General features: G+C 45.8%; 1 protein-coding gene across 2 annotated transcripts in view; it reads left to right on the top strand.

Annotated features, from left to right (window-relative positions):
• The window catches only part of si:ch73-72b7.1 (netrin receptor UNC5C), a 313,017-nt gene that overhangs the window by 257,380 nt on the left and 28,188 nt on the right, over positions 1–27,449 (top strand). For both annotated transcript variants that reach the window (XM_036979369.1, XM_036979368.1), the window contains 4 exons: positions 205–396; positions 6,401–6,748; positions 20,100–20,187; positions 23,496–23,664. In XM_036979369.1, coding sequence (XP_036835264.1) covers positions 205–396; positions 6,401–6,748; positions 20,100–20,187; positions 23,496–23,664 — 797 coding nt within the window. The remainder of the gene's footprint in view (positions 1–204; positions 397–6,400; positions 6,749–20,099; positions 20,188–23,495; positions 23,665–27,449) is intronic.

Genomic DNA, 27,449 nt, shown 5'->3' with positions numbered 1-27,449 from the left:
ATTTGATTTAATTCAAACACATAGAGTGTGTCTATATATGGGGAAATGCATGTTTTAAAATTTCAACCAATCGATTGGTCGAAAGAACAGATTACTCTCAGTCGACCAAGACAGCCCTGGTTCAGCCTTGTAGCATGAATCAGGTTTAATTTAAACCTCCCCAGGTTCTCACTGTGTCTCTCCCTCTCTGTGTCTCTGTCACAGCGGCCCCCAGCACAGAAAACATGGCGCTCTACGTAGGCATCGTCATCGCTGTCATAATGTGTCTGGTCATCTCCGTCATCGTGGCGCTCTTCGTCTACCGGAAAACCCACCGGGACTTTGACTCTGACATCATCGACTCATCAGCCCTCAACGGAGGCTTCCAGTCGGTCAATATAAAGACGGCGCGCTCAGGTGAGTAGGATGTGGGGCGGTGACTAGGTCCTAGCTTAGCCTGGGTAACAGACCTGTTTGTGCCATCATTACAGTCCTTGCCACTCCTTGTCAAATGCCAGTAGTGGAAGGATAGCACAAACAGGTCTTGTACCCAGGCTATTTCTAGCTGTGCTCTTATCGTTGCATCTTTAGACAATGGTTCAGTTTGGGATGTCTTTCCAGTAACACTTTATTTCATGACATATAGATTACCCATATTTACTAAGAAATGACATGGTATAGATTACCCATAGTTACTAAGAAATGACATGGTTTAGATTACCCATAGTTACTAAGAAATGACATGGTATAGATTACCCATACTTACTAAGAAATGACATGGTATTGATTACCCATAGTTACTAAGAAATTACATGGTATTGATTACCCATAGTTACTAAGAAATTACATGGTATAGATTACCCATAGTTACTAAGAAATGACATGGTATTGATTACCCATAGTTACTAAGAAATGACATGGTATAGATTACCCATAGTTACTAAGAAATTACATGGTATTGATTACCCATACTTACTAAGAAATGACATGGTATAGATTACCCATAGTTACTAAGAAATGACATAGTATAGATTACCCATATTTACTAAGAAATGACATAGTATAGATTACCCATATTTACTAAGAAATGACATAGTATAGATTACCCATATTTACTAAGAAATGCCATGGTATTGATTACCCATATTTACTAAGAAATTACATAGTATAGATTACCCATATTTACTAAGAAATGACATAGTATAGATTACCCGTATTTACTAAGAAATGACATAGTAATATAAATGGTTATTACACTGCAGTGATGTAGTTAAATCACTAAACCTCCAGTCCGAGTCGAGTTCCAAGTCCCTAGTGTAAATTACTTTCTAAATATAATCCGTTACAGTTACTAGTTACCTGTCCAAAATTGTAATCGGTAACGTAACTGTTGGATTACCTCAGTAACGTAATCTGATTTACATTCAGTTACTTTTAGATTACAGCAGTCGCACCATTGGAAGACATAGCTGGGACTGTAGCCTACAAAAGCCCATTCCTACTCTTTTCCCGCGATTCATCAAACACATTTGGTGTGTCATCATAGTGGTCATCATAGAGTCGCTCAGGTGGAACAAATTTAAATTTGCGCCTTTTTTTTTTCAATTCTCATTTGAATGTCATTGAGAAAACGTCCTTTCTGAATTTAAAAGTAATCCTCGAAGTAATCATTGATTTTTTTTTAAAATATCTGTATTCTGATTGTATTCTGATTACAGTTGGCATTTGTTTGCAATTTGTTTTCCCTTACATGTAACAGATTACACGTTTCCGTTACTCCCCAACCCTGCTCACTAGCTACTTGTCATTAGTGTTGTAAAGGCTAATTAGATAATACATGCTATGTAACAGATGACATGTTATCCGTTACTCCCCAACCCTGCTCACTAGCTACTTGTCATTAGTGTTGTAAAGGCTAATTAGATAATACATGCTAGGTAACTGTTGCTGCTGCAGCTAGTATGTTGAATTATGCTAAATATATTTCTCTGACAACAAAGACATAACCGGTTGAGTCCATGTCCGAATCACCACTGGTCCGAGTCGGCGTCACGAGTCATGAAAATCTTGACTTGAGTCTGAATCAAGTCTGAGTCCTGTACTCGAGTACTACAACACTGTTACACTGTATGAATTACATATAGAGTGGGGGAGGGGGTCATTAAATCAACCACACTAAGCACCATTTGGTACTAGGTAGTTACCAATTGTGAGCAGAAGTGTTTGAAGCCAAAATGTCCTACCAGGTGACGGCTAGTGAAGACAGTGCAGTAACATAAAGTGCTATAATTCTTCAGACAGCGTGATATGGAGTAACACAGTGTGTTTCAGTATGTTAATAAGAATATGAATTGCTAGTTAACTGCTCATTTAATCTAGATATACACTAATGTAACTATAATTAATATCCATGATTTAATCATGGCTGTAATCGTTATCTTAGTTAGCTCTTTTTGTAGAGTAAAACATGTGATGAGTGGTGCTGAGAGTGTAGACATTGTTTATCTGATCCAGTATATATACTTTTTCCTTAGTCTCCCGGAGAAAGTCAAATACTTCCTTCTCCTCTTATCATGGCTTTCTGTTTCCCTGATAACATCAACATGTTTCCCTCTCCAGCCCAGATACTCAACGTTAGCCATTTCTGATAGACTTTCCTCTTTCCTTCCATCCTGTTGAGGGACGGTACATACCAAAGAAATGGCCCCAAAGCACCTCCGACCACAGCCATTTCTCCTGTTGGTGTACAGTCAATATGACCGCCGCACCGGTCCACCAACCACATAGCATTATCTTGAAAGGTAATGTCCATTCTAGCAAATCTATTTCTATGGTACAGACTTCCTGATGCTCCAGTACTGTAGCTATGCCACAACCATCCAAGTTTTCCTCTGCCATTGCAGACAACACACAATAACACCAAACGTCACCGGTACAGACAACACACAATAACACCAAACCTCACCGGTACAGACAACACGTGATAACACCAAACCTCACTGGTACAGACAACACACAATAACACCAAACCTCACCAGTACAGACAACACGTGATAACACCAAACCTCACCGGTACAGACAACACACAAAAACACCAAACCTCACCGGTACAGACAACACACAATAACACCAAACCTCACCGGTACAGACAACACACAATAACACCAAACGTCACCGGTACAGACAACACACAAAAACACCAAACCTCACCAGTACAGACAACACACAATAACACCAAACCTCACCGGTACAGACAACACACAATAACACCAAACCTCACCGGTACAGACAACACACAATAACACCAAACTTCACCTGTACAGACAAGACTTGATAACACCAAACTTCACCCGTACAGACAAGACTTGATAACACCAAACCTCACCGGTATAGAGAACACGTGATAACACCACACCTCACCAGTAGTGACCTTCATCAGCGTGACAGGCAATTCTCATTAGATCAGGATTTAAAAGATGTCGGAGACCAACCATGCAGCTTTGTGTTATTAATTCCAGACTCTCCCTCACCCTCCCACTGGTCTAAAGGTGGCCTTTACGTCTAGACTGAGGCATCTGTAGTCCACCGCTGTGAACTTTCCCTGCTGGTTGCCTGCCTGGTCTCTTACGGGGAGAGAAGAAGAAGACAGAGGCCGGATTAACATTCAAATCAGAGTGTGAATGAAAAGTGGAGATCTGAGATGGAATGCAATTTGGTCGGCAGCGCATTGTGTGTGTGTGTGTGTGTTTGAGCGCCGGGTGACATTTCATCAGCAGACCATCAGGATGTCAATCCGCTGGTGAAGGCTCATCTCAGGTTAATATTAATAAAGAATTCCGTTTTCGCCTTCCTCTTCCATCAAGCTTTTGGCAGTCTGTTGCCTGTTAATTACATTTCAGTGGGTGTGAATTGGCGGAAAGATGAGCTGGCTGGAAGAGTACAGAGACAGAGTGATGGTGAAGAAGAGGACAGAGACAGAGTGATAGTGAAGAAGAGGACAGAGACAGAGTGATGGTAAAGAAGAGGACAGAGACATAGTGATGGGGAGGAAGAGGACAGAAGGGAGGGATATTGAGGGAGGAACGAGAGAGGGAGGAAGGAAACAAGGGAGGAGGTGAGGGGAGAGAGGAAGGGAGGGAAGGGAGGGATGAGAGAAAGGGAGGGGAGGGATGCTGAGGGAGGAGAGGGAGGAGAGGCATGGTGAGGGAGAAGAGTAAGGGAGAGAGGAGGTGAGGGCTGGTGAGGGAGGAGAGTAAGGGAGGGAGGAGTGGAGTGGAGTGGAGGGATGGTGAGTGAGGAGAGTAAGGGAGGGAGGAGGAGAGGGCTGGTGAGGGAAGGATGGTGAGGGAGGGATGGTGAGGAAGGAGAGTAAGAGAGGGAGGAGGGGAGGGATGTTGAGGGAGGAGAGTAAGGGAGGGAGGAGGAGAGGGCTGGTGAGGGAAGGATGGTGAGAGAGGGATGGTGAGGAAGGAGAGTAAGAGAGGGAGGAGGGGAGGGATGGTGAGGGTCAGATCGGTGTACAGGGTTTCACAAACAAACTAAAGTAGTGGGCGAGCTCCTACTGTGGATGGAAACAGGATTATTAGCATGTACGTCCCAAATGGCACCCTATTCCCTATGCAGTGCACAACTTTTCACCAGGGTCCATATGGAAGCAATGCACTACATAGGGAATAGGGTGCTATTTGGTACATTACCAGCGTCTTTTGTCCGTATCTTGCCAAAGATGATGGATGGAACCATACACTAACAGACTCAGACAAAGGAATTGATGTTTAACGAATGTTCAGGTATGATGAGATCATACCTGGTTTCGAATGCTTTCAGCTTTTCATCAAGTCTCTGTAGTGCCTCATGGTCGGAGTTTGCACCTTTGGGACAATTCCATTGGTTCCAATGAGTTAGGCAATCTCATTCAAGAGCAACTATTGTATTTCAATGAAAACAAATATGTTGAACCTGCAAGTTTGTTCCACATACTGTACCACAGGTGAGGTAGATAAATGATGGAAGCCCTCTTATGGATATACTGTACCACAGGTGAGGTAGATAAATGATGGAAGCCCTCTTATGGAGGCTCTGCTTTTTCAGGTTTAACGGTGAAGTTGTCCCTAGACACTGATCTTAGGTCCGTTTTGCATTTTCACCCCTAAATCAAATCAAATCAAATGTTATTTGTCACATGCTCCGAATACAACAGACCTTACAGTGAAATGCTGAATACAACAGGTGTAGTAGACCTTACAGTGAAATGCTGAATACAACAGGTGTAGTAGACCTTACTGTGAAATGCTGAATACAACAGGTGTAGTAGACCTTACAGTGAAATGCTGAATACAACAGGTGTAGTAGACCTTACAGTGAAATGCTGAATACAACAGGTGTAGTAGACCTTACAGTGAAATGCTGAATACAACAGGTGTAGTAGACCTTACAGTGAAATGCTGAATACAACAGGTGTAGTAGACCTTACAGTGAAATGCTGAATACAACAGGTGTAGTAGACCTTACTGTGAAATGCTGAATACAACAGGTGTAGTAGACCTTACAGTGAAATGCTGAATACAACAGGTGTAGTAGACCTTACTGTGAAATGCTGAATACAACAGGTGTAGGTAGACCTTACTGTGAAATGCTGAATACAACAGGTGTAGTAGACCTTACAGTGAAATGCTGAATACAACAGGTGTAGTAGACCTTACAGTGAAATGCTGAATACAACAGGTGTAGTAGACCTTACAGTGAAATGCTGAATACAACAGGTGTAGTAGACCTTACAGTGAAATGCTTACTTACAAGCCCATAACCAACAACACAGTTTTAAGAAAATACCTATAAAAAAAGTAAGAGATAAGAATAACTATATAGAATAACTATAGGCTATATACAGGGTTACTGGTACAGAGTCAGTGTGTCAATGCAAATAGTCTGGGTAGACATTTGATGAGATGTTCAGTAAGGGTTCATGTTTGCATCAGGGGAGAGGAAGCTAATCCTAGATCTGTACCTGGTGGAAACTTTAACCCAGAGCCTAATCAACTGCCACATTCAGAGCAGGTGTGTCTGTTGTAGCATGCTAACGAGCTGCATATTAATTAGCAATCAGTGTTAATGTTCAGACAGAGTGTCGGGGCTCTTAATAAAAGTCCCCTGTACAGAAAATGCCTCATCCAATAAGACTTGTAATGTAATGTAACTGAATCATTTGACCCATTGCGTGATTAGACATTTTGAGACAATAATTGCCGAAATATAAACCTGTGGTACAGACTTCCTGATGCAGTCTGCTCTTGATCAACCAGGTTATTATTGTGAACATAATTTGTTATTGATTTACACGTCTAAATAACACATTTTTATAAATGTAAATTTGGAATTTGACAAAACGTATTATATATCATCGCTGACCTCTGACCCCCAGCTGACTTGCTGACCGCTCCCCCGGACCTGACCAACGCTGCGGCCATGTACCGCGGCCCCGTCTACGCCCTGCACGACGTGTCCGACAAGATCCCCATGACCAACTCGCCCCTTCTGGACCCCCTGCCCAACCTGAAGATCAAGGTGTACAACTCCTCTGGCCTGGTCACTCCTTCGGAAGACCTGTCTGACTTCTCCTCCAAGCTGTCCCCTAAGGTCACCCAGTCCCTGCTGGACAGTGAGAACATGAACCTGCGTAACCAGAGCCTGGCTCGGACCCGAGACCCCTCCTGCACCGCCGCAGGATCCTTCAACTCCCAGGGAGGACACCTCATTGTGCCCAACTCAGGTACTCAATCAATCCAATGTATTTTATCAAGCCCTGTTTCAAGTGTTTATTGTCACGTGCACTAGTGAAATGCCTTTTCTTGCTTTTTCACAACAATGCAGTTGTACAATAAAAAATGTATTCAAAAAAGTCAAATAGAACAAAAACACATGAGAAATATAAATAAGAAGAACACTAGAAAGTAAGTAAGCTATATACAGGGTCAGTTCCAGGGTCAGTAGCTATATACAGGGACAGTTCCAGGGTCAGTAGCTATATACAGGGACAGTTCCAGGGTCAGTAGCTACATCCAGGGACAGTTCCAGGGTCAGTAGCTATATACAGGGTCAGTTCCAGGGTCAGTAGCTATATACAGGGACAGTTCCAGGGACAGTTCCAGGGTCAGTAGCTATATACAGGGACAGTTCCAGGGTCAGTAGCTACATCCAGGGACAGTTCCAGGGTCAGTAGCTATATACAGGGTCAGTTCCAGGGTCAGTAGCTACATCCAGGGACAGTTCCAGGGTCAGTAGCTATATACAGGGACAGTAGCTATATACAGGGTCAGTTCCAGGGTCAGTAGTTATATACAGGGACAGTTACAGGGTCAGTAGCTATATACAGGGACAGTTCCAGGGACAGTTCCAGGGTCAGTAGCTATATACAGGGACAGTTCCAGGGTCAGTAGCTACATACAGGGACAGTTCCAGGGTCAGTAGCTATATACAGGGACAGTTCCAGGGTCAGTAGTTATATACAGGGACAGTTCCAGGGTCAGTAGCTATATACAGGGACAATTCCAGGGTCAGTAGCTATATACAGGGTCAGTTCCAGGGTCAGTAGCTATATACAGGGACAGTTCCAGGGTCAGTAGCTATATACAGGGACAGTTCCAGGGACAGTTCCAGGGTCAGTAGCTATATACAAGGACAGTTCCAGGGTCAGTAGCTACATACAGGGACAGTTCCAGGGTCAGTAGCTATATACAGGGACAGTTCCAGGCTCAGTAGTTATATACAGGGACAGTTCTAGGGTCAGTAGCTATAAACAGGGACAGTTCCAGGGTCAGTAGCTATATACAGGGACAGTTCCAGGGTCAGTAGCTATATACAGGGTCAGTTCCAGGGTCAGTAGCTACATCCAGGGACAGTTCCAGGGTCAGTAGCTACATCCAGGGACAGTTCCAGGGTCAGTAGCTATATACAGGGTCAGTTCCAGGGTCAGTAGCTATATACAGGGACAGTTCCAGGGTCAGTAGCTATATACAGGGACAGTTCCAGAGTTAGTAGCTATATACAGGATCAGTTCCAGGGTCAGTAGCTACATCCAGGGTCAGTTCCAGGGTCAGTAGCTATATACAGGGTCAGTTCCAGGGTCAGTAGCTATATACAGGGACAGTTCCAGGGTCAGTAGCTATATACAGGGACAGTTCCAGGGACAGTTCCAGGGTCAGTAGCTATATACAGGGACAGTTCCAGGGTCAGTAGCTACATACAGGGACAGTTCCAGGGTCAGTAGCTATATACAGGGACAGTTCCAGGGTCAGTAGCTACATACAGGGACAGTTCCACGGTCAGTAGCTATATACAGGGACAGTTCCAGGGTCAGTAGCTATATACAGGGTCAGTTCCAGGGTCAGTAGCTATATACAGGGACAGTTCCAGGGTCAGTAGCTATATACAGGGACAGTTCCAGAGTTAGTAGCTATATACAGGATCAGTTCCAGGGTCAGTAGCTATATACAGGGTCAGTTCCAGAGTTAGTAGCTATATACAAGGTCAGTTTTCTCTCATTAGGGACACACTCCAACTCTTAGATACCCCGTTGAGATGCCACTCATCAGTTCATTGCCATCAGTTCATTGACAGTATTTCAGCATTGAATGGACAGTTTGTTGATAGTATAGAGCTTGCCAGCTTGTAGTTCTAAAACCCAGCAATAAGTTACCTCTGGTTTGTTCAGGAATTCGGTCTGAGGTTAACACCGGCTTAGGAGATATTATACGTTTTGTTCTGAGGTAATAACAGCCAGTTAACATGACCTTTATGGATAATGAAGCCGTTATGTTTTGTTCTGAGGTAATAGCAGTCAGTTAACATGACCTTTATGGATAATGAAGCCGTTGTGTTTTGTTCTGAGGTAATAGCAGTCAGTTAACATGACCTTTATGGATAATGAAGCCGTTGTGTTTTGTTCTGAGGTAATAGCAGTCCGTTAACATGACCTTTATGGATAATGAAGCCGTTGTGTTTTGTTCTGAGGTAATAGCAGTCAGTTAACATGACCTTTATGGATAATGAAGCCGTTGTGTTTTGTTCTGAGATAATAGCAGTCCGTTAACATGACCTTTATGGATAATGAAGCCGTTGTGTTTTGTTCTGAGGTAATAGCAGTTAGTTAACATGACCTTTATGGATAATGAAGCCGTTGTGTTTTGTTCTGAGATAATAGCAGTTAGTTAACATGACCTTTATGGATAATGAAGCCGTTGTGTTTTGTTCTGAGGTAATAGCAGCCAGTTAACATGACCTTTATGGATAATGAAGCCGTTATGTTTTGTTCTGAGGTAATAGCAGTCAGTTAACATGACCTTTATGGATAATGAAGCCGTTGTGTTTTGTTCTGAGGTAATAGCAGCCAGTTAACATGACCTTTATGGATAATGAAGCCGTTATGTTTTGTTCTGAGGTAATAGCAGTCAGTTAACATGACCTTTATGGATAATGAAGCCGTTGTGTTTTGTTCTGAGGTAATAGCAGTCAGTTAACATGACCTTTATGAATAATGAAGCCGTTATGTTTTGTTCTGAGGTAATAGCAGTCAGTTAACATGACCTTTATGGATAATGAAGCCGTTATGTTTTGTTCTGAGGTAATAGCAGTCAGTTAACATGACCTTTATGGATAATGAAGCCGTTATGTTTTGTTCTGAGGTAATAGCAGTCAGTTAACATGACCTTTATGGATAATGAAGCCGTTATGTTTTGTTCTGAGGTAATAGCAGCCAGTTAACATGACCTTTATGGATAATGAAGCCGTTATGTTTTGTTCTGAGGTAATAGCAGTCAGTTAACATGACCTTTATGGATAATGAAGCCGTTGTGTTTTGTTCTGAGGTAATAACAGCCAGTTAACATGACCTTTATGGATAATGAAGCCGTTGTGTTTTGTTCTGAGGTAATAGCAGTCAGTTAACATGACCTTTATGGATAATGAAGCCGTTGTGTTTTGTTCTGAGATAATAGCAGTCCGTTAACATGACCTTTATGGATAATGAAGCCGTTATGTTTTGTTCTGAGGTAATAGCAGCCAGTTAACATGACCTTTATGGATAATGAAGCCGTTGTGTTTTGTTCTGAGGTAATAGCAGTCAGTTAACATGACCTTTATGGATAATGAAGCCGTTATGTTTTGTTCTGAGGTAATAGCAGTCAGTTAACATGACCTTTATGGATAATGAAGCCGTTATGTTTTGTTCTGAGGTAATAGCAGTCAGTTAACATGACCTTTATGGATAATGAAGCCGTTATGTTTTGTTCTGAGATAATAGCAGTCAGTTAACATGACCTTTATGGATAATGAAGCCGTTGTGTTTTGTTCTGAGATAATAGCAGTCCGTTAACATGACCTTTATGGATAATGAAGCCGTTATGTTTTGTTCTGAGGTAATAGCAGTCAGTTAACATGACCTTTATGAATTATGAAGTTTTGTTTTTTTTGTTATTACGTAAACTCTTCAAAATACCCAAAAAGGGACATTAGCCGATGAAGATTACCTCATAGAACAAAATGTATAAGCCTGTTTTTACCAGGGACCTTATTTCCAGCGTTCATCCCAAAACGCCATTCATTTTTCTCATAGGCTTTGTCCAACGAACCATGGCGGAGTTAGTGCCTACAAATCCACGCCATTACTATTTCTCTCAGTTCGTTGACAGTGTTTCAGTACTCTATTGAATTGACAGTTTGTTGACAGTGTTTCAGTACTGTATTGAATTGACAGTTTGTTGACAGTGTTTCAGTTCTGTAATGAATTGACAGTTTGTTGACAGTGTTTCAGTACTGTATTGAATTGACAGTTTGTTGACAGTGTTTCAGTACTCTATTGAATTGACAGTTTGTTGACAGTGTTTCAGTACTCTATTGAATTGACAGTTTGTTGACAGTGTTTCAGTAGTCTATTGAATTGACAGTTTGTTGACAGTGTTTCAGTACTGTATTGAATTGACAGTTTGTTGACAGTGTTTCAGTACTGTATTGAATTGACAGTTTGTTGACAGTGTTTCAGTACTGTATTGAATTGACAGTTTGTTGACAGTGTTTCAGTACTGTATTGAATTGACAGTTTGTTGACTGTTTCAGTACTGTATTGAATTGACAGTTTGTTGACAGTGTTTCAGTTCTGTAATGAATTGACAGTTTGTTGACAGTGTTTCAGTACTGTATTGAATTGACAGTTTGTTGACAGTGTTTCAGTACTGTATTGAATTGACAGTTTGTTGACAGTGTTTCAGTACTGTATTGAATTGACAGTTTGTTGACAGTGTTTCAGTACTGTATTGAATTGACAGTTTGTTGACAGTGTTTCAGTTCTGTAATGAATTGACAGTTTGTTGACAGTGTTTCAGTTCTGTAATGAATTGACAGTTTGTTGACAGTGTTTCAGTACTGTATTGAATTGACAGTTTGTTGACAGTGTTTCAGTACTGTATTGAATTGACAGTTTGTTGACAGTGTTTCAGTACTGTATTGAATTGACAGTTTGTTGACAGTGTTTCAGTAGTGTATTGAATTGACAGTTTGTTGACAGTGTTTCAGTTCTGTAATGAATTGACAGTTTGTTGACAGTGTTTCAGTTCTGTAATGAATTTACAGTTTGTTGACAGTGTTTCAGTACTGTATTGAATTGACAGTTTGTTGACAGTGTTTCAGTACTGTATTGAATTGACAGTTTGTTGACAGTGTTTCAGTTCTGTAATGAATTGACAGTTTGTTGACAGTGTTTCAGTACTGTATTGAATTGACAGTTTGTTGACAGTGTTTCAGTAGTCTATTGAATTGACAGTTTGTTGACAGTGTTTCAGTACTGTATTGAATTGACAGTTTGTTGACAGTGTTTCAGTACTGTATTGAATTGACAGTTTGTTGACAGTGTTTCAGTTCTGTAATGAATTGACAGTTTGTTGACAGTGTTTCAGTAGTCTATTGAATTGACAGTTTGTTGACAGTGTTTCAGTACTGTATTGAATTGACAGTTTGTTGACAGTGTTTCAGTACTGTATTGAATTGACAGTTTGTTGACAGTGTTTCAGTTCTGTAATGAATTGACAGTTTGTTGTCAGTGTTTCAGTAGTCTATTGAATTGACAGTTTGTTGACAGTGTTTCAGTAGTCTATTGAATTGACAGTTTGTTGACAGTGTTTCAGTACTGTATTGAATTGACAGTTTGTTGACAGTGTTTCAATACTGTATTGAATTGACAGTTTGTTGACAGTGTTTCAGTTCTGTAATGAATTTACAGTTTGTTGACAGTGTTTCAGTTCTGTAATGAATTGACAGTTTGTTGACAGTGTTTCAGTTCTGTAATGAATTGACAGTTTGTTGACAGTGTTTCAGTTCTGTAATGAATTGACAGTTTGTTGACAGAGTTTCAGTTCTGTAATGAATTGACAGTTTGTTGACAGTGTTTCAGTTCTGTAATGAATTGACAGTTTGTTGACAGTGTTTCAGTTCTGTAATGAATTGACAGTTTGTTGACAGTGTTTCAGTTCTGTAATGAATTGACAGTTTGTTGACAGTGTTTCAGTACTGTATTGAATTGCCAGCGAGTTGACAGAGTTTCAGGTTGGTGATATTGCCAGCGAGTTGACAGAGTTTCAGGTTGGTGATATTGTCAGCAGGCTGCATTTGAAAGAAATAAAAAAATATTTCACCTTTATTTAACCAGGTAGGCTAGTTGAGAACATCTTTATTTAAACTAGGTAGGCTAGTTGAGAACATCTTTATTTAACCAGGTAGGCTAGTTGAGAACACCTTTATTTAACCAGGTAGGCTAGTTGAGAACACCTTTATTTAACCAGGTAGGCCAGTTGAGAACATCTTTATTTAACCAGGTAGGCTAGTTGAGAACACCTTTATTTAACCAGGTAGGCCAGTTGAGAACATCTTTATTTAACCAGGTAGGCTAGTTGAGAACACCTTTATTTAACCAGGTAGGCTAGTTGAGAACACCTTTATTTTACCAGGTTGTAACGGTTTTCTGTATGTGAAGGAGAGTCGGACCAAAATGCGGCGTGTCTATTGCAATCCATGTTTAATGAAGTAACACACTAAACACAAACACTACCAAAACAATAAACTTAACAAAAACTGAAACAGCCTATACTTGTGTAACCTAACACAGAACAATGACATCAGGACACAAAGGACAATCACCCACGACAAACTCAAAGAATATGGCTGCCTAAATATGGTTCCCAATCAGAGACAACGATAAACACCTGCCTCTGATTGAGAACCACTTCAGACAGCCATAGACTTAGCTAGAACACCCCACTAGCTACAATCCCCATACATACACACCACATACAAAAACCCCATGCCACACCCTGGCCTGACCAAATAAATAAAGATAAACACAAAATACTTTGACCAGGGTGTGACAGAACCCCCCCCCCCTAAGGTGCGGACTCCCGAACGCACCTCAAAACAATAGGGAGGGTCCGGGTGGGCGTCTGTCCATGGTGGCGGCTCCGGCGCGGGACGTGGACCCCACTCAATCAATGTCTTAGTCCCTTCTCCTCGCGTCCCTGGATAGTCCACCCTCGCCGCCGACCATGGCCTAGTAGTCCTCACCCAGAACCCCACTGGACTGAGGAGCAGATCGGGACTGAGGGGCAGCTCGGGACTGAGGCAGCTCGGAACTGAGGGGAAGCTCAGGAGTGAGAGGAAGCTCAGGAGTGAGAGGAAGCTCAGGAGTGAGAGGAAGCTCAGGCAGGTTGATGAATCTACCAGATCCTGGCTGACTGGCAGATCCTGGCTGACTGGCAGATCTGGAAGAGTCTGGTCGACTGGCAGATCTGGAAGAGTCTGGTCGACTGGCAGATCTGGAAGAGTCTGGTCGACTGGCAGATCTGGAAGAGTCTGGTCGACTGGCAGATCTGGAAGAGTCTGGTCGACTGGCAGATCTGGAAGAGTCTGGTCGACTGGCAGATCTGGAAGAGTCTGGTCGACTGGCAGATCTGGAAGAGTCTGGTCGACTGGCAGATCTGGAAGAGTCTGGTCGACTGGCAGATCTGGAAGAGTCTGGTCGACTGGCAGATCTGGAAGAGTCTGGTCGACTGGCAGATCTGGAAGAGTCTGGTCGACTGGCAGATCTGGAAGAGTCTGGTCGACTGGCAGATCTGGAAGAGTCTGGTCGACTGGCAGATCTAGGAGAGTCTGGTCGACTGGCAGATCTGGGAGAGTCTGGTCGACTGGCAGATCTGGCTGCTCCATGCTGACTGGCTGCTCCATGATGACTGGCAGCTCTGGCTGCTCCATGCTGACTGGCTGCTCCATGCTGACTGGCAGCTCTGGCTGCTCCATGCTGACTGGCTGCTCTATGCTGACTGGCTGCTCTGGCTGCTCCATGCTGACTGGCTGCTCCATGCTGACTGGCTGCTCCATGCTAACTGGCGGCCCTGGCTGCTCCATGCTGACTGGCGGCCCTGGCTGCTCCATGCTGACTGGCGGCCCTGGCTGCTCCATGCTAACTGGCAGCTCTGGCGGCTCCTTGCAGACTGGCAGCTCTGGCGGCTCCTTGCAGACTGGCAGCTTTGGCGGCATCCTGCAGACAGGCAGCTCTGGCGGCTCCTTGCAGACTGGCAGCTCCTTGCAGACTGGCAGCTCTATGCAGACTGGCAGCTCTATGCAGACTGGCAGCTCCATGCAGACTGGCAGCTCCTTGCAGACTGGCAGCTCCTTGCAGACTGGCAGCTCCTTGCAGACTGGCAGCTCTATGCAAACTGGCAGCTCTATGCAAACTGGCAGCTCTATGCAAACTGGCAGCTCTATGCAAACTGGCAGCTCCTTGCAAACTGGCAGTTCTGAACAGGCGGGAGACTCCGGCAGCGCTGTAGAGAAGGAAGGCTCTAACAGCGCTAAACAGGCGGGAGACTCCGACAGCGCTGGAGAGGAGGAGGGCTCCGACAGCGCTGGACAGGCGAGGCGCACTGTAGGCCTGATGCGTGGTGCTGGCACTGGTGGTACTGGGCCGAGGACACGCACAGGAAGCCTGGTGCGGGGAGCTGCTACCGGAGGGCTGGGGTGTGGAGGTGGCACAGGATGGGTTAGACCGTGAAGGCGTACTGGAGATCTTGAGAGCGGTGCTGGCACAGGACGTGCAAGGCTAGGGAGGTGCACAGGAGGCCTGGTACGTGAGACTGGCACCATCTTCACCAGCCGACTAACACGCACCTCAGGACGAGTATGGAGCGCTGACCCAGGTGCCATCAAATCCCCGACACGCTCCGTCGGGCGAATTCCATGTTTAAAACACCAACACAGCAACTCCCTCATTTCTCTCTCCTCCAATTTCCCCATTAACTCCTTCACAGTCTCTGTTTCGCTCACCTCCAACACCGGCTCTGGTTCTGGTCTCCTCCTTGGCTCCTCACGATAAACAGGGAGAGTTGGCTCAGGTCTGGCTCCTGACTCTGCCACACTCTCCCTGAGCCCCCCCCCAAGAAATTTTTGGGGCTGACTATGGGGCCTCCGTCCGCGCCGCCTTGCTTGCGTCGCAAACTCCATTCTCCTATATCCTTCCGCGCACTGCTCCATCGAATCCCAGGCGGGCTCCGGCACTCTCCCTGGGTCGACCGCCCACCTGTCTATCTCCTCCCAAGAAGTATAGTCCATACTGTACTCCACTTTGGGCTGTTCCTGCCTGTTGACACGCTGCTTGGTCCCTTTGTGGTGGGTGATTCTGTAACGGTTTTCTTTATGTGAAGGAGAGTCGGACCAAAATGCGGCGTGTCTATTGCAATCCATGTTTAATGAAGTAACACACTAAACACAAACACTATCAAAACAATAAACTTAACGAAAACCGAAACAGCCTATACTTGTGTAACCTAACACAGAACAATGACATCAGGACACAAAGGACAATCACCCACGACAAACTCAAAGAATATGGCTGCCTAAATATGGTTCCCAATCAGAGACAACGATAAACACCTGCCTCTGATTGAGAACCACTTCAGACAGCCATAGACTTAGCTAGAACACCCCACTAGCTACAATCCCCATACATACACACCACATACAAAAACCCATGCCACACCCTGGCCTGACCAAATAAATAAAGATAAACACAAAATACTTTGACCAGGGTGTGACACAGGTAGGCTAGTTGAGAACACCTTTATTTAACCAGGTAGGCTAGTTGAGAACACCTTTATTTAACCAGGTAGGCTAGTAGAAAACAAGTTTTCATTTACAACTGCGACCTGGCCAAGATAAAGCAAAGCAGTTTGACACATACAGCGACACAGAGTTACACATGGAGTAAAACAAACATACAGTCAATAATACAGTAGAAAAATAAGTCTATATACAATGTGAGCAAATGAGGTGAGATAAGGGAGGTAAAGGCAATAAAAGGCCATGGTGGCAAAGGAAATACAATACAGCAAGTAAAACATGGAATGGTTGATTTGCAGTAGATGAGTGTGCAAAGTAGAAATAATGGGGTGCAATTTTTTTTTTAAATAAATAAATACAGTAGGGGGAGAGGTAGTTGTTTGGGCTATTTATAGATGGACTATGTACAGGTGCAGTGACCTGTGAGCTGCTCTGACAGCTGGTGCTTAAAGCTAGTGAGGGAGATAAGTGTTTCCAGTTTCAGAGATTTTTGTAGTTCGTTCCAGTCATTCTCCAGCAGACAAATGGAAGGAGAGGCGGCCAAAGGAGTAATTGGCTTTGGGGGTGACCAGTGAGTTATACCTGCTGGAGCGCATGCTACGGGTGGGTGCTGCTATGGTGACCAGCGAGCCTGTGATAAGGGGGGACTTTACCTAGCAGGGTCTTGTAGATGACCTGGAGCCAGTGGGTTTGGCGACGAGTATGAAGCGAGGGCCAGCCAACGAGAGCGTACAGGTCGCATTGGTGGGTAGTATATGGAGCTTTGGTGACAAAACGGATGACACTGTGATAGACTACATCCAATTTATTGAGTAGGGTATTGGAGGCTATTTTGTAAATGACATCGCCGAAGTCGAGGATCGCTAGGTTGGTCAGTTTTATAAGGGTATATTTGGCAGCATGAGTGAAGGATGCTATGTTGCGAAATAGGAAGCCAATTCTAGATTTAACTTTGGATTGGAGATGTTTGATGTGAGTCTGGAAAGAGAGTTTACAGTCTAACCAGACACCTAGGTATTTGTAGCTGTCCACATATTCTAAGTCAGAACCGTCCAGAGTAGTGATGCTGGACGGGCAGGGGCAGGGGCAGGTGTGGGCAACGATCGGTTGTAGAGCATGCATTTAGTTTCTTTGTATTTAAGAGCAGTTGGAGACCACGGAAGGAGATTAATAACGCACTGTTCAAAGAAGGGCCAGAAGTATACAGAATGGTGTCGTCTGCGTAGAGGTGGATCAGAGACTCACCAGCAGCAAGAGCGACATCATTGATGTATGCAGAGAAGAGAGTCGGACCAAGAATTGAACCCTGTGGCACCCCCATATAGAGACTGACACACTGAACTCTATCAGAGAAGTAGTTGGTGAACCAGGCGAGGCAATCATTTGAGAAACCAAGGCTGTTGAGTCTGCCGATGAGGGTGTGGTGATTGACAGAGTCGAAATGCATACCTGACTTACCTCCTCTTTGACACCTGTATGCTATTCTCTGCTCTCAGAAGCGGCAGACAGCAAGGCTGTATGGTACCACCATTCATTCTCAATGCAATGTCAAAAACTGCCACATAAATCTCTGTGTTAGGGAGGAATTCCTCCCCATCCCGAGGTGATGAATGGAAGAGCTAATTCAAAGGGAGTGACGGGTTTGCCAGCAGATGGAGAACATGGCAACCTGCTTAATGAATGACATGAAAGCCGATAGCTGGCTGGAGACATGTCAAACTAATCAGCCGCTGTTTCGGAAGCACATTGACAGGTAACTGTAGCTGACTGAGGTGTAACAGTTGCCGTAAGGTGTAACAGGTGTAACAGTTGCCGTGTTGCCAGCTCACTGTAACGTAGTAGACTCATTCACGTCGCCTACAATATTGGATGTTATTGATAGTCTGTCCTGATCACTTACCGTAACAGTGTTTCCTGGTTCTGGTCTTGGTTCTGGTCTGGTTCTGGTCCTGGTTCTAGTCCTGGTCCTGGTTCTAGTCCTGGTTCTGGTCCTGGTTCTTGTCCTTTTTCTAGTCCTAGTCCTGGTTCTAGTCCTGGTTCTAGTCATGGTTCTGGTCCTGGTTTTGGTTCTGGTTCTGGTTCTAGTCTTGGTTCTGGTTCCAGTCCTGGTTCTGGTTCTGGTTCTGGTCCTAGTCCTGGTTCTAGTCATGGTTCTGGTCCTGGTTTTGGTTCTGGTTCTGGTTCTAGTCTTGGTTCTGGTTCTAGTCCTGGTTCTGGTTCAGGTTCTGGTCCTAGTCCTGGTTCCAGTCCTGGTTCTGGTTCTGGTTCTGGTCCTAGTCCTGGTTCTAGTCCTGGTTCTGGTCCTGGTTCTGGTTCTGAGGACCCAAAGGGCTTCACTTTTATTTTTGTTTTTTTTCCGAGCACTAACGCTAACTGCGGCAGATCCCGGCTCATGCCTCATGCATGGGATTCCATTTGGGATTCAGACATACATGACTGTGGATCCTTGGGCAGATGAAGTAAAGTCCACTTATAGAGGGTTCCTAGGGGCTGCCCACGTCTGGGCCATTAGAGTATTAGCTCCGATTAGGGCCAAGTAAATGGGATTGTGGCTTGGAGTTGATTAAACACAACGAATGTGATGATTCGATCCGGTTTGTCCCTTTAGTGTTGTGTTTGAGTTAGTTTTTCGTCATGTTATAATGGCACAGGGTAAGTGATAGGCAGTTTGGGAGCTGTTCTCTTGACCTGCCCTGGGGACAGAGAAGAGAGAACACTCATTGCGTTACATTGGATGTCCTGTAACGGGCATAGACAACTGTTCTAGAATATTCAGCTGTTTTATATGCAGTTAAAAGACAATCACTAACGAGCTATGTAACAATATGTTTTATATATATTTATAAACTGTGCGGTTCTAGCCCTGAATGCTGATTGGCTGACAGTCATGGTATATCAGAGCGTATACCACAGGTATGACAAAACGTTCATTTTTACAGCTCTAATTATGTTGGTAACCAGTTTATAATAGCAAAATAAGGCACCTTTGTGGTATATGGCCAATATACACCGGCTTAGGGATGTGTCCAGGCACTCAGCAATGCATCGTGCCTAAGAACAACCCTTAGCCGTGGTTGTATACCACACCCCCTCGTGCCTTATTGCTTAAATATGTGTTACATTTTGGTATAAGTACAGCGTTACTACACAGGTTCGAGAGCATCATAATGTAAAGTGTGACCCAAAATGATATGCAGTCATACTCCCACATAAGAGCCTGATCGAGCTGGCCAGCAGTATTGATGTAGGGTTTAATTGAACCTCTGTTCTCCTGTGCAGCTCTGTAAACACATGCCACAGACTAGTGTCCTTTCTTCTTGGGTTGGAGTGTTCCTTGTGTTCCCACTCACTGACACTTTAGTTCCCATTTAATCGTAGTAAGTGTTTGGGTGGAGGCACAGGGGAACAGTGCAAATGTCACCCTCTGGAGCGCTCCCCACAGCGACCCTGGGAATTAGTGATTGGATGAGAGCCTCACTCCCTGCTGGAGGGACTGAACACAGTAAACAGTCACATTGGAAACAGCCCTGTGTCCAAATGAGTGCAAATCAGACACAGGCTAAAAGCCTGATAAGTGGCTACTTGGACCAAGAGGAGGAACAGTCACATAGGAAACAGCCTTGTGTCCAAATTAGTCCAAATCACAGACACAGGCTAAAAGCCTGATAAGTGGCTACTGGGACCAAGAGGAGTCCTGTTTTGTTGGCCACTTGAGATATTTAATGTGGGGGTGTGGGTATATAGTTGATGTGGATGTGTGCCTCTCACTCAGCCCAGTCTGTGTTATTTTCAGGAGTCCAGCCTGCGGTGTGACTTACTGACCTGACTTGTGATTTCTCTCTCCCTCTCTCTCCTTCTCTCACTTTTTCTCGCTCCTCTTGCTCTCTCTCTGCGTTCTCGCTCTCTCCGCGCTCTCGCTCTTTCTCCCCCCCTCACTCTCCTCCTTCCTCCCTCCCTCCCTCCTGCAGGTGTGAGCTTGCTGGTGCCAGCGGGTGCTGTTCCTCAGGGTCGTGTGTATGAGATGTACGTGACGGTGCACAGGAAGGACAGCATGAGGTGAGCTCCATTAGCACAGTAGCAGCACCAGGGCCTTCCTGTCAGCCTATTCTGTCAGCCTGCCTGCCTTCCTATCAACCTATTCTGTCAGCCTGCCTGCCTTCCTGTCAGCCTGTTCTGTCAGCCTGCCTGCCTTCCTATCAGCCTATTCTGTCAGCCTGCCTGTCTTCCTGTCAGCCTGTTCTGTCAGCCTGCCTGTTTTCCTGTCAGACTATTCTGTCAGCCTGCCTGCCTTCCTGTCAGCCTGTTCTGTCAGCCTGCCTGTCTTCCTGTCAGCCTGCCTGCCTTCCTGTCAGCCTGCCTGCCTTCCTGTCAGCCTGTCTGCCTTCTTGTCAGCCTTCCTGTCAGCCTTCCTGCCTTCCTGTCAGCCTGCCTGCCTTCCTGTCAGCCTGTTCTGTCAGCCTGCCTGTCTTCCTGTCAGCCTGTTCTGTCAGCCTGCCTGCCATCCTGTCAGCCTGCCTGCCTTCCTGTCAGCCTGCCTGCCTTCCTGTCAGCCTGCCTGCCTTCCTGTCAGCCTGTTCTGTCAGCCTGCCTGTTTTCCTGTCAGCCTATTCTGTCAGCCTGACTGCCTTCCTGTCAGCCTGTTCTGTCAGCCTGCCTGTCTTCCTGTCAGCCTGCCTGCCTTCCTGTCAGCCTGCCTGCCTTCCTGTCAACCTGTCTGCCTTCCTGTCAGCCGTCCTGTCAGCCTTCCTGCCTTCCTGTCAGCCTGCCTGCCTTCCTGTCAGCCTGTTCTGTCAGCCTGCCTGTCTTCCTGTCAGCCTGTTCTGTCAGCCTGCCTGCCATCCTGTCAGCCTGCCTGCCTTCCTGTCAGCCTGCCTGCCTTCCTGTCAGCCTGCCTGCCTTCCTGTCAGCCTGTTCTGTCAGCCTGCCTGTTTTCCTGTCAGCCTATTCTGTCAGCCTGCCTGCCTTCCTGTCAGCCTGTTCTGTCAGCCTGCCTGTCTTCCTGTCAGCCTGCCTGCCTTCCTGTCAGCCTGCCTGCCTTCCTGTCAGCCTGTCTGCCTTCCTGTCAGCCTTCCTGCCTTCCTGTCAGCCTGCCTGCCTTCCTGTCAGCCTATTCTGTCAGCCTGCCTGTCTTCCTGTCAGCCTGTTCTGTCAGCCTGCCTGCCTTCCTGTCAGCCTGCCTGCCTTCCTGTCAGCCTGCCTGCCTTCCTGTCAGCCTTCCTGCCTTCCTGTCAGCCTTCCTATCAGCCTGTTCTGTCAGCCTTCCTGCCTTCCTGCCTGGCTGTTCTGTCAGCCTGCCTGCCTTCCTGCCTGGCTGTTCTGTCAGCCTGCCTCCCTGCCTGTCCTTGTGTTCTACTCTCCCGTCTTCAACCAATAAGCAGCTCAATACCAGCTAAACCCTTGTATTCTTACCCACCGCCAATGATACCAGTCCCAGTATTACCCAGATATAAGACAGATTTTCATTACCAATCAAATTTGAGACATTTTGTCCACTACTCAAGAGACATTTAATAGAAAAAGTGCTGTGTGTAGACAGTGCATTCGGAAAGTATTCAGACCCCTTGACTTTTTCCACATTTTGTTACGTTACTGCCTTATTCTAAAATGTATTAAATGACATATTTTCCTCATCAATCTACACACAATACCCCATAATGACATACAGAAAACGGGTTTGTAGAAATGTTTGCAAATGTATTAAAAATAAAAACCAGATTCCTTATTTACATAAATATTCAGACCCTTTGCTATGAGACTTGACATTGAGCTTAGGTGCATCCTGTTTCCATTGATCATCCTAGAGATGTTTCTACAACTTGATTGGTGTCCACCTGTGGTAAATTCAATAGATTGGACATGATTTGGAAAAACACACAACTGTCTACAGGAAGTCACCTTTCAACATGTTCACCTTTTGTTGCCTTACAGCCTGAAACGAAAACAAATAAAATCAGACTTTATTTACAGACAGTAACCCACAATATCCAAGTGAAAAGAAGAGAAAGAAAAAAAACCTCTGAAAATTAACTACAATTAAAACAGTAAAATACCCTATTTGGAAAAGTGAACACCCTCCTGAGTTAATAATTGGTGGAACCACCTTGAATTACAGCCACGAGTCTCTTTGAATACGTCTCTACTAACTTTGCACACCTGGACTGTGCAATATTTGCCCATTCTTCCTTGCAGAATTGTTGAAGCTCAGTCAAATTGCATGGTGACTGCTCATGGACTGCACTCTTCAAGTCATTCCACAGATTATTGATGGGATTTACGTCGGGGCTCTGACTAGGCCACTCAAGGACAAGAATCTGTCGGTATTTTGCACTTTCCATTTCCACTTCTATCCTATCCAGTCCCTGCCAAAGAGAAACACCCCACAACAGGGCGCTGCCACCGCCATGCTTTACTGTAGGCATGGTGTTCTTTGGATGGAAAAATATGTTGGGTTTTTGCCAGAAATATCGTTTTAAATTCAGGACAAAAAAGTCAATTTTGATCTCATCTGACCACAGCACGTTTTGCCACTTGGCCTCCGAGGCCAAGTGGCACATCTACAATGTAATTTTTGGCAAAGCTTCAAACGAGACTTGACAGTGGCTTTTTTTTGAGGAGTGGTTTTTTTTTCTTGCCTCATAGAGCCCAGATTTGTGGAAGGCTGGTGATATTGTGGTCACATGCACACATTGACCTGTCTTTGCCTCCTTCAAAGTCGCCATTGGCTTCTTGGTAGCCTCATGCCTCCTTGCCCTGGGAAGGTTCACCTTCCAACAGGACAATGACCTTAAGCACACAGCCAAGACAAAGCAGGAGTGGCTTCGGGACAAGTCTCTGAATGCCCTGGAGTGGCCCAGCCAGCCCAGACTTGAACCCGGTCAAACATCTCTAGAGAGACCTTAAAATAGCTGTGCAGCGACGCTCCCTGTCCAATCTGACAGAGCTTGAGAGGATTTGCAGAGAAGAATAGGAGAACCTCCCCAAATACAGGTGTGCCAAGCTTGTAGCGTCATACCCAAGAAGACTTGAGGCTGTAATCGCTGCTAAATGTGCTTCAAAAAATTACTGAGTAAAAACTTATGTTAATGTTGTATTTCCATTTTTTGTTTGTTTTTTTGTTTTGTCATTATGTGTGTAGATGAGGGGAAAAAACGATTTAATCCATTTTGAATAAGTTTGTAACATAACAAAATGAGGGAAAAGTCAAGGGGTCTGAATACACTGTACTCGGTAACCAAAGGAAATTCACACATCTGCAAACATCAGTTGAGGTTCTGTAAAAAAAAAAGTTTACTACAGTGACAATACATTTTGTCCTGAAAGGAGCATTTTAAAATCTCTCTCTCTCTCCTTCTCTTGCTCTCTAGGCCACCGGTAGAGGATGTTCAGACAGTGTTGAGCCCCGTGGTGAGCTGTGGTCCCCCAGGGGCCCTCCTGACCCGCCCAGTCATCCTCACCATTCATCACTGTGCCGAGGCCGACGGAGACGATTGGCAGATCCAGTTGAAGAACCAGCTGAATCAGGGCCAATGGGAGGTGAGAACGGTAGCTGTAACGGTCAGGCTTATTTATAAACCACAGGTCATGTTCCCCTGCTCAGACGTATGCCAGCCTTTACACTACGTTTCAGCTAACCACATGTATCAGCAACCTGGTGCCTGACTGCACAGTCGATGACATCGCACGCGACCATTGGTTGATGCATGCAACGTCTGAGCAGGGGATCACGACCTATAGCTGACCAGAGCCTGTATAGTCCCCTACCTCTGACCAGAGCCTGTATAGTCCCCTACCTCTGACCAGAGCCTGTATAGTCCCCTACCTCTGACCAGAGCCTGTATAGTCCCCTACCTCTGACCAGAGCCTGTATAGTCCCCTACCTCTGACCAGAGCCTGTATAGTCCCCTACCTCTGACCAGAGCCTGTATAGTCCCCTACCTCTGACCAGAGCCTGTATAGTCCCCCTACCTCTGACCAGAGCCTGTATAGTCCCCTACCTCTGACCAGAGCCTGTATAGTCCCCTACCTCTGACCAGAGCCTGTATAGTCCCCTACCTCTGACCAGAGCCTGTATAGTCCCCCACCTCTGACCAGAGCCTGTATAGTCCCCTACCTCTGACCAGAGCCTGTATAGTCCCCTACCTCTGACCAGAGCCTGTATAGTCCCCTACCTCTGACCAGAGCCTGTATAGTCCCCTACCTCTGACCAGAGCCTGTATAGTCCCCTACCTCTGACCAGAGGCTGTATAGTCCCCTACCTCTGACCAGAGCCTGTATAGTCCCCCTACCTCTGACCAGAGCCTGTATAGTCCCCTACCTCTGACCAGAGCCTGTATAGTCCCCCACCTCTGACCAGAGCCTGTATAGTCCCCCTACCTCTGACCAGAGCCTGTATAGTCCCCTACCTCTGACCAGAGCCTGTATAGTCCCCTACCTCTGACCAGAGCCTGTATAGTCCTCTACCTCTGACCAGAGCCTGTATAGTCCCCTACCTCTGACCAGAGCCTGTATAGTCCTCTACCTCTGACCAGAGCCTGTATAGTCCCCTACCTCTGACCAGAGCCTGTATAGTCCTCTACCTCTGACCAGAGCCTGTACAGTCCCCTACCTCTGACCAGAGCCTGTATAGTCCCCTACCTCTGACCAGAGCCTGTATAGTCCCCTACCTCTGACCAGAGCCTGTATAGTCCTCTACCTCTGACCAGAGCCTGTACAGTCCCCTACCTCTGACCAGAGCCTGTATGGAAGAGGATGCTGTTTGGGACACATCCTGTCTTTATGTCGATATTGGCATGGGGGACCTCTGCAGTTCCTCCTACCCAGGAGACATGTCTGTTCCACCAGACTATATCTTCTGTATACAATTCAACACTATGACTTCCTTGTCAACAGCAGGTACAGTATACACACATATGGTATATTTAACCTGACAAAGCTTCATGACAAAGCATGAATATTGATGAATATTGATGAATATTGATGAATATTGATGCAAGCGTGAATATTTCAGTTCTATTCTTCAATGACTCACTACAGTGACAGTCCCACCCTATCAGCTGTAGGGGACTGTACAGGCTCTGGTCAGAGGTAGGGGACTGTACAGGCTCTGGTCAGAGGTAGGGGACTATACAGGCTCTGGTCAGAGGTAGGGGACTATACAGGGTATAATTTGGGACACAGCCACGTGCTTGTAGAATGGGATAAGTGTAGTGATGGCAGGGGGAGAAGACAGACTGGGCCACGCTTGGCAGGGCTCTGTAAACACAGCACCCAAACTCAATTAGACCAGCAGGATGGTTGAAAAACGGTTAGCACAAGGAATTTGCTCCAGTTCCACCCCTCTGTTTCATCCCTCTGTTCCATACCTCCCTCCATCTGTTCCATCCCTCTCTTTCTCCCTCTGTTACATCTCTCCCTACCTCCCTCCCTCCCTCCGTTCCATCCCTTCCTCTGTTCCATTTTTCCCTCTGTTCCATCCCTCCCTCCCTCTGTTCCATCCCTCCCTCCCTCTGACCGCTCTCTCCCTCCCTCCCTCTGTTCCATCTCTCCCTCCCTCCCTCCCTTCCCTTCCCTTCCTCCCTCTGTTCCATTCCTTCCTCCCTCCGTTCCCTCCCTCCCTCTGTTCTGCCCCTCCCTCTGTTCCGTTCCCTAACTATGTTCCATCCCTCCCTCTGTTCCATCCATCCCTCCCTTCTCTCCCTCCCTCCTTCCGTTCCATCCCTCCCTCCCTCCCTCTGTTCCATCCCTTCCTCACTCCATTCCCTCCCTCCCTCCGTTCCATCCCTTCCTCCCTCCCTCTGTTCCATCCCTTCCTCCCTCCGTTCCCTCCCTCTGTTCCATCCATCCCTCCCTCTGTTCCATCCATCCCTCCTTTCTCTCCATCCCTCCCTCTGTTCCATCCATCCCTCCTTTCTCTCCATCCCTCCCTTCCTTCTCTCCATCCCTCCCTCTGTTCCATCCATCCCTCCCTCTGTTCCATCCATCCCTCCCTCCTTTCTCTCCATCCCTACCTCTGTTCCATCCATCCCTCCCTCCTTTCTCTCCATCCCTCCCTCCTTCCTCTCCATCCCTCCCTCCCTCCCTCCTTCCCTCCCTCTCTCACAGCGTGAGCAGACTACCTCTGAGGAGTGGTGTGTGTGTGTGATAAAGGCCCACCTGGTCCTGTATTGGTGGTGTGTTGGTACTGTTTGTGATAAGACTGTCTGCAGGCGTCACTGTTGTTATCGCACAGAAACACAATGTCTGCCCACAATTATGCATGCAGTGTGTGTGTGGGTGAGTGTGTGCTTAGGTTTATTGAGCCACAGATCAGAATGCAATCCATATAGTTGAACACAGCCATAGACAGCCATAGAGTTGGACACAGCCATAGAGTTGAACACAGCCATAGAGTTGGACACAGCCATAGAGTTGAACACAGCTATAGAGTTGAACACAGCCATAGAGTTGAACACAGCCATAGAGTTGAACACAGCCATAGAGTTGGACACAGCCACAGAGTTGAACACAGCCACAGAGTTGAACACAGCCATAGAGTTGAACATAGCCATAGAGTTGAACACAGCCATAGAGTTGGACACAGCCACAGAGTTGAACACAGCCATAGAGTTGAACACAGCCATAGAGTTGAACACAGCCATAGAGTTGGACACAGCCATAGAGTTGAACACAGCCATAGAGTTGGACACAGCCATAGAGTTGAACACAGCCATAGAGTTGGACACAGCCATAGAGTTGAACACAGCCATAGAGTTGAACACAGCCACAGAGTTGAACACAGCCACAGAGTTGAACACAGCCATAGAGTTGAACACAGCCATAGAGTTGGACACAGCCATAGAGTTGGACACAGCCATATAGTTGAACACAGCCATAGAGTTGAACACAGCCATAGAGTTGAACACAGCCATAGAGTTGAACACAGCCATAGAGTTGAACACAGCCATAGAGTTGAACACAGCCACAGAGTTGAACACAGCCACAGAGTTGAACACAGCCATAGAGTTGAACACAGCCATAGAGTTGAACACAGCCATAGAGTTGAACACAGCCATAGAGTTGAACACAGCCACAGAGTTGAACACAGCCACAGAGTTGAACACAGCCACAGAGTTGAACACAGCCATAGAGTTGAACACAGCCATAGAGTTGAACACAGCCATAGAGTTGAACACAGCCATAGAGTTGAACACAGCCATAGAGTTGAACACAGTCATAGAGTTGAACACAGCCACAGAGTTGAACACAGCCACAGAGTTGAACACAGCCATAGAGTTGAACACAGTCATAGAGTTGAACACAGCCACAGAGTTGAACACAGC

Source organism: Oncorhynchus mykiss, chromosome 6 (assembly GCF_013265735.2).
Source record: "Oncorhynchus mykiss isolate Arlee chromosome 6, USDA_OmykA_1.1, whole genome shotgun sequence".
Classification (NCBI taxonomy): domain Eukaryota; kingdom Metazoa; phylum Chordata; class Actinopteri; order Salmoniformes; family Salmonidae; genus Oncorhynchus; species Oncorhynchus mykiss.
The sequence above is the reverse complement of the archived record's forward strand: the minus strand, read 5'-3'. Positions and strand labels throughout refer to the sequence as shown.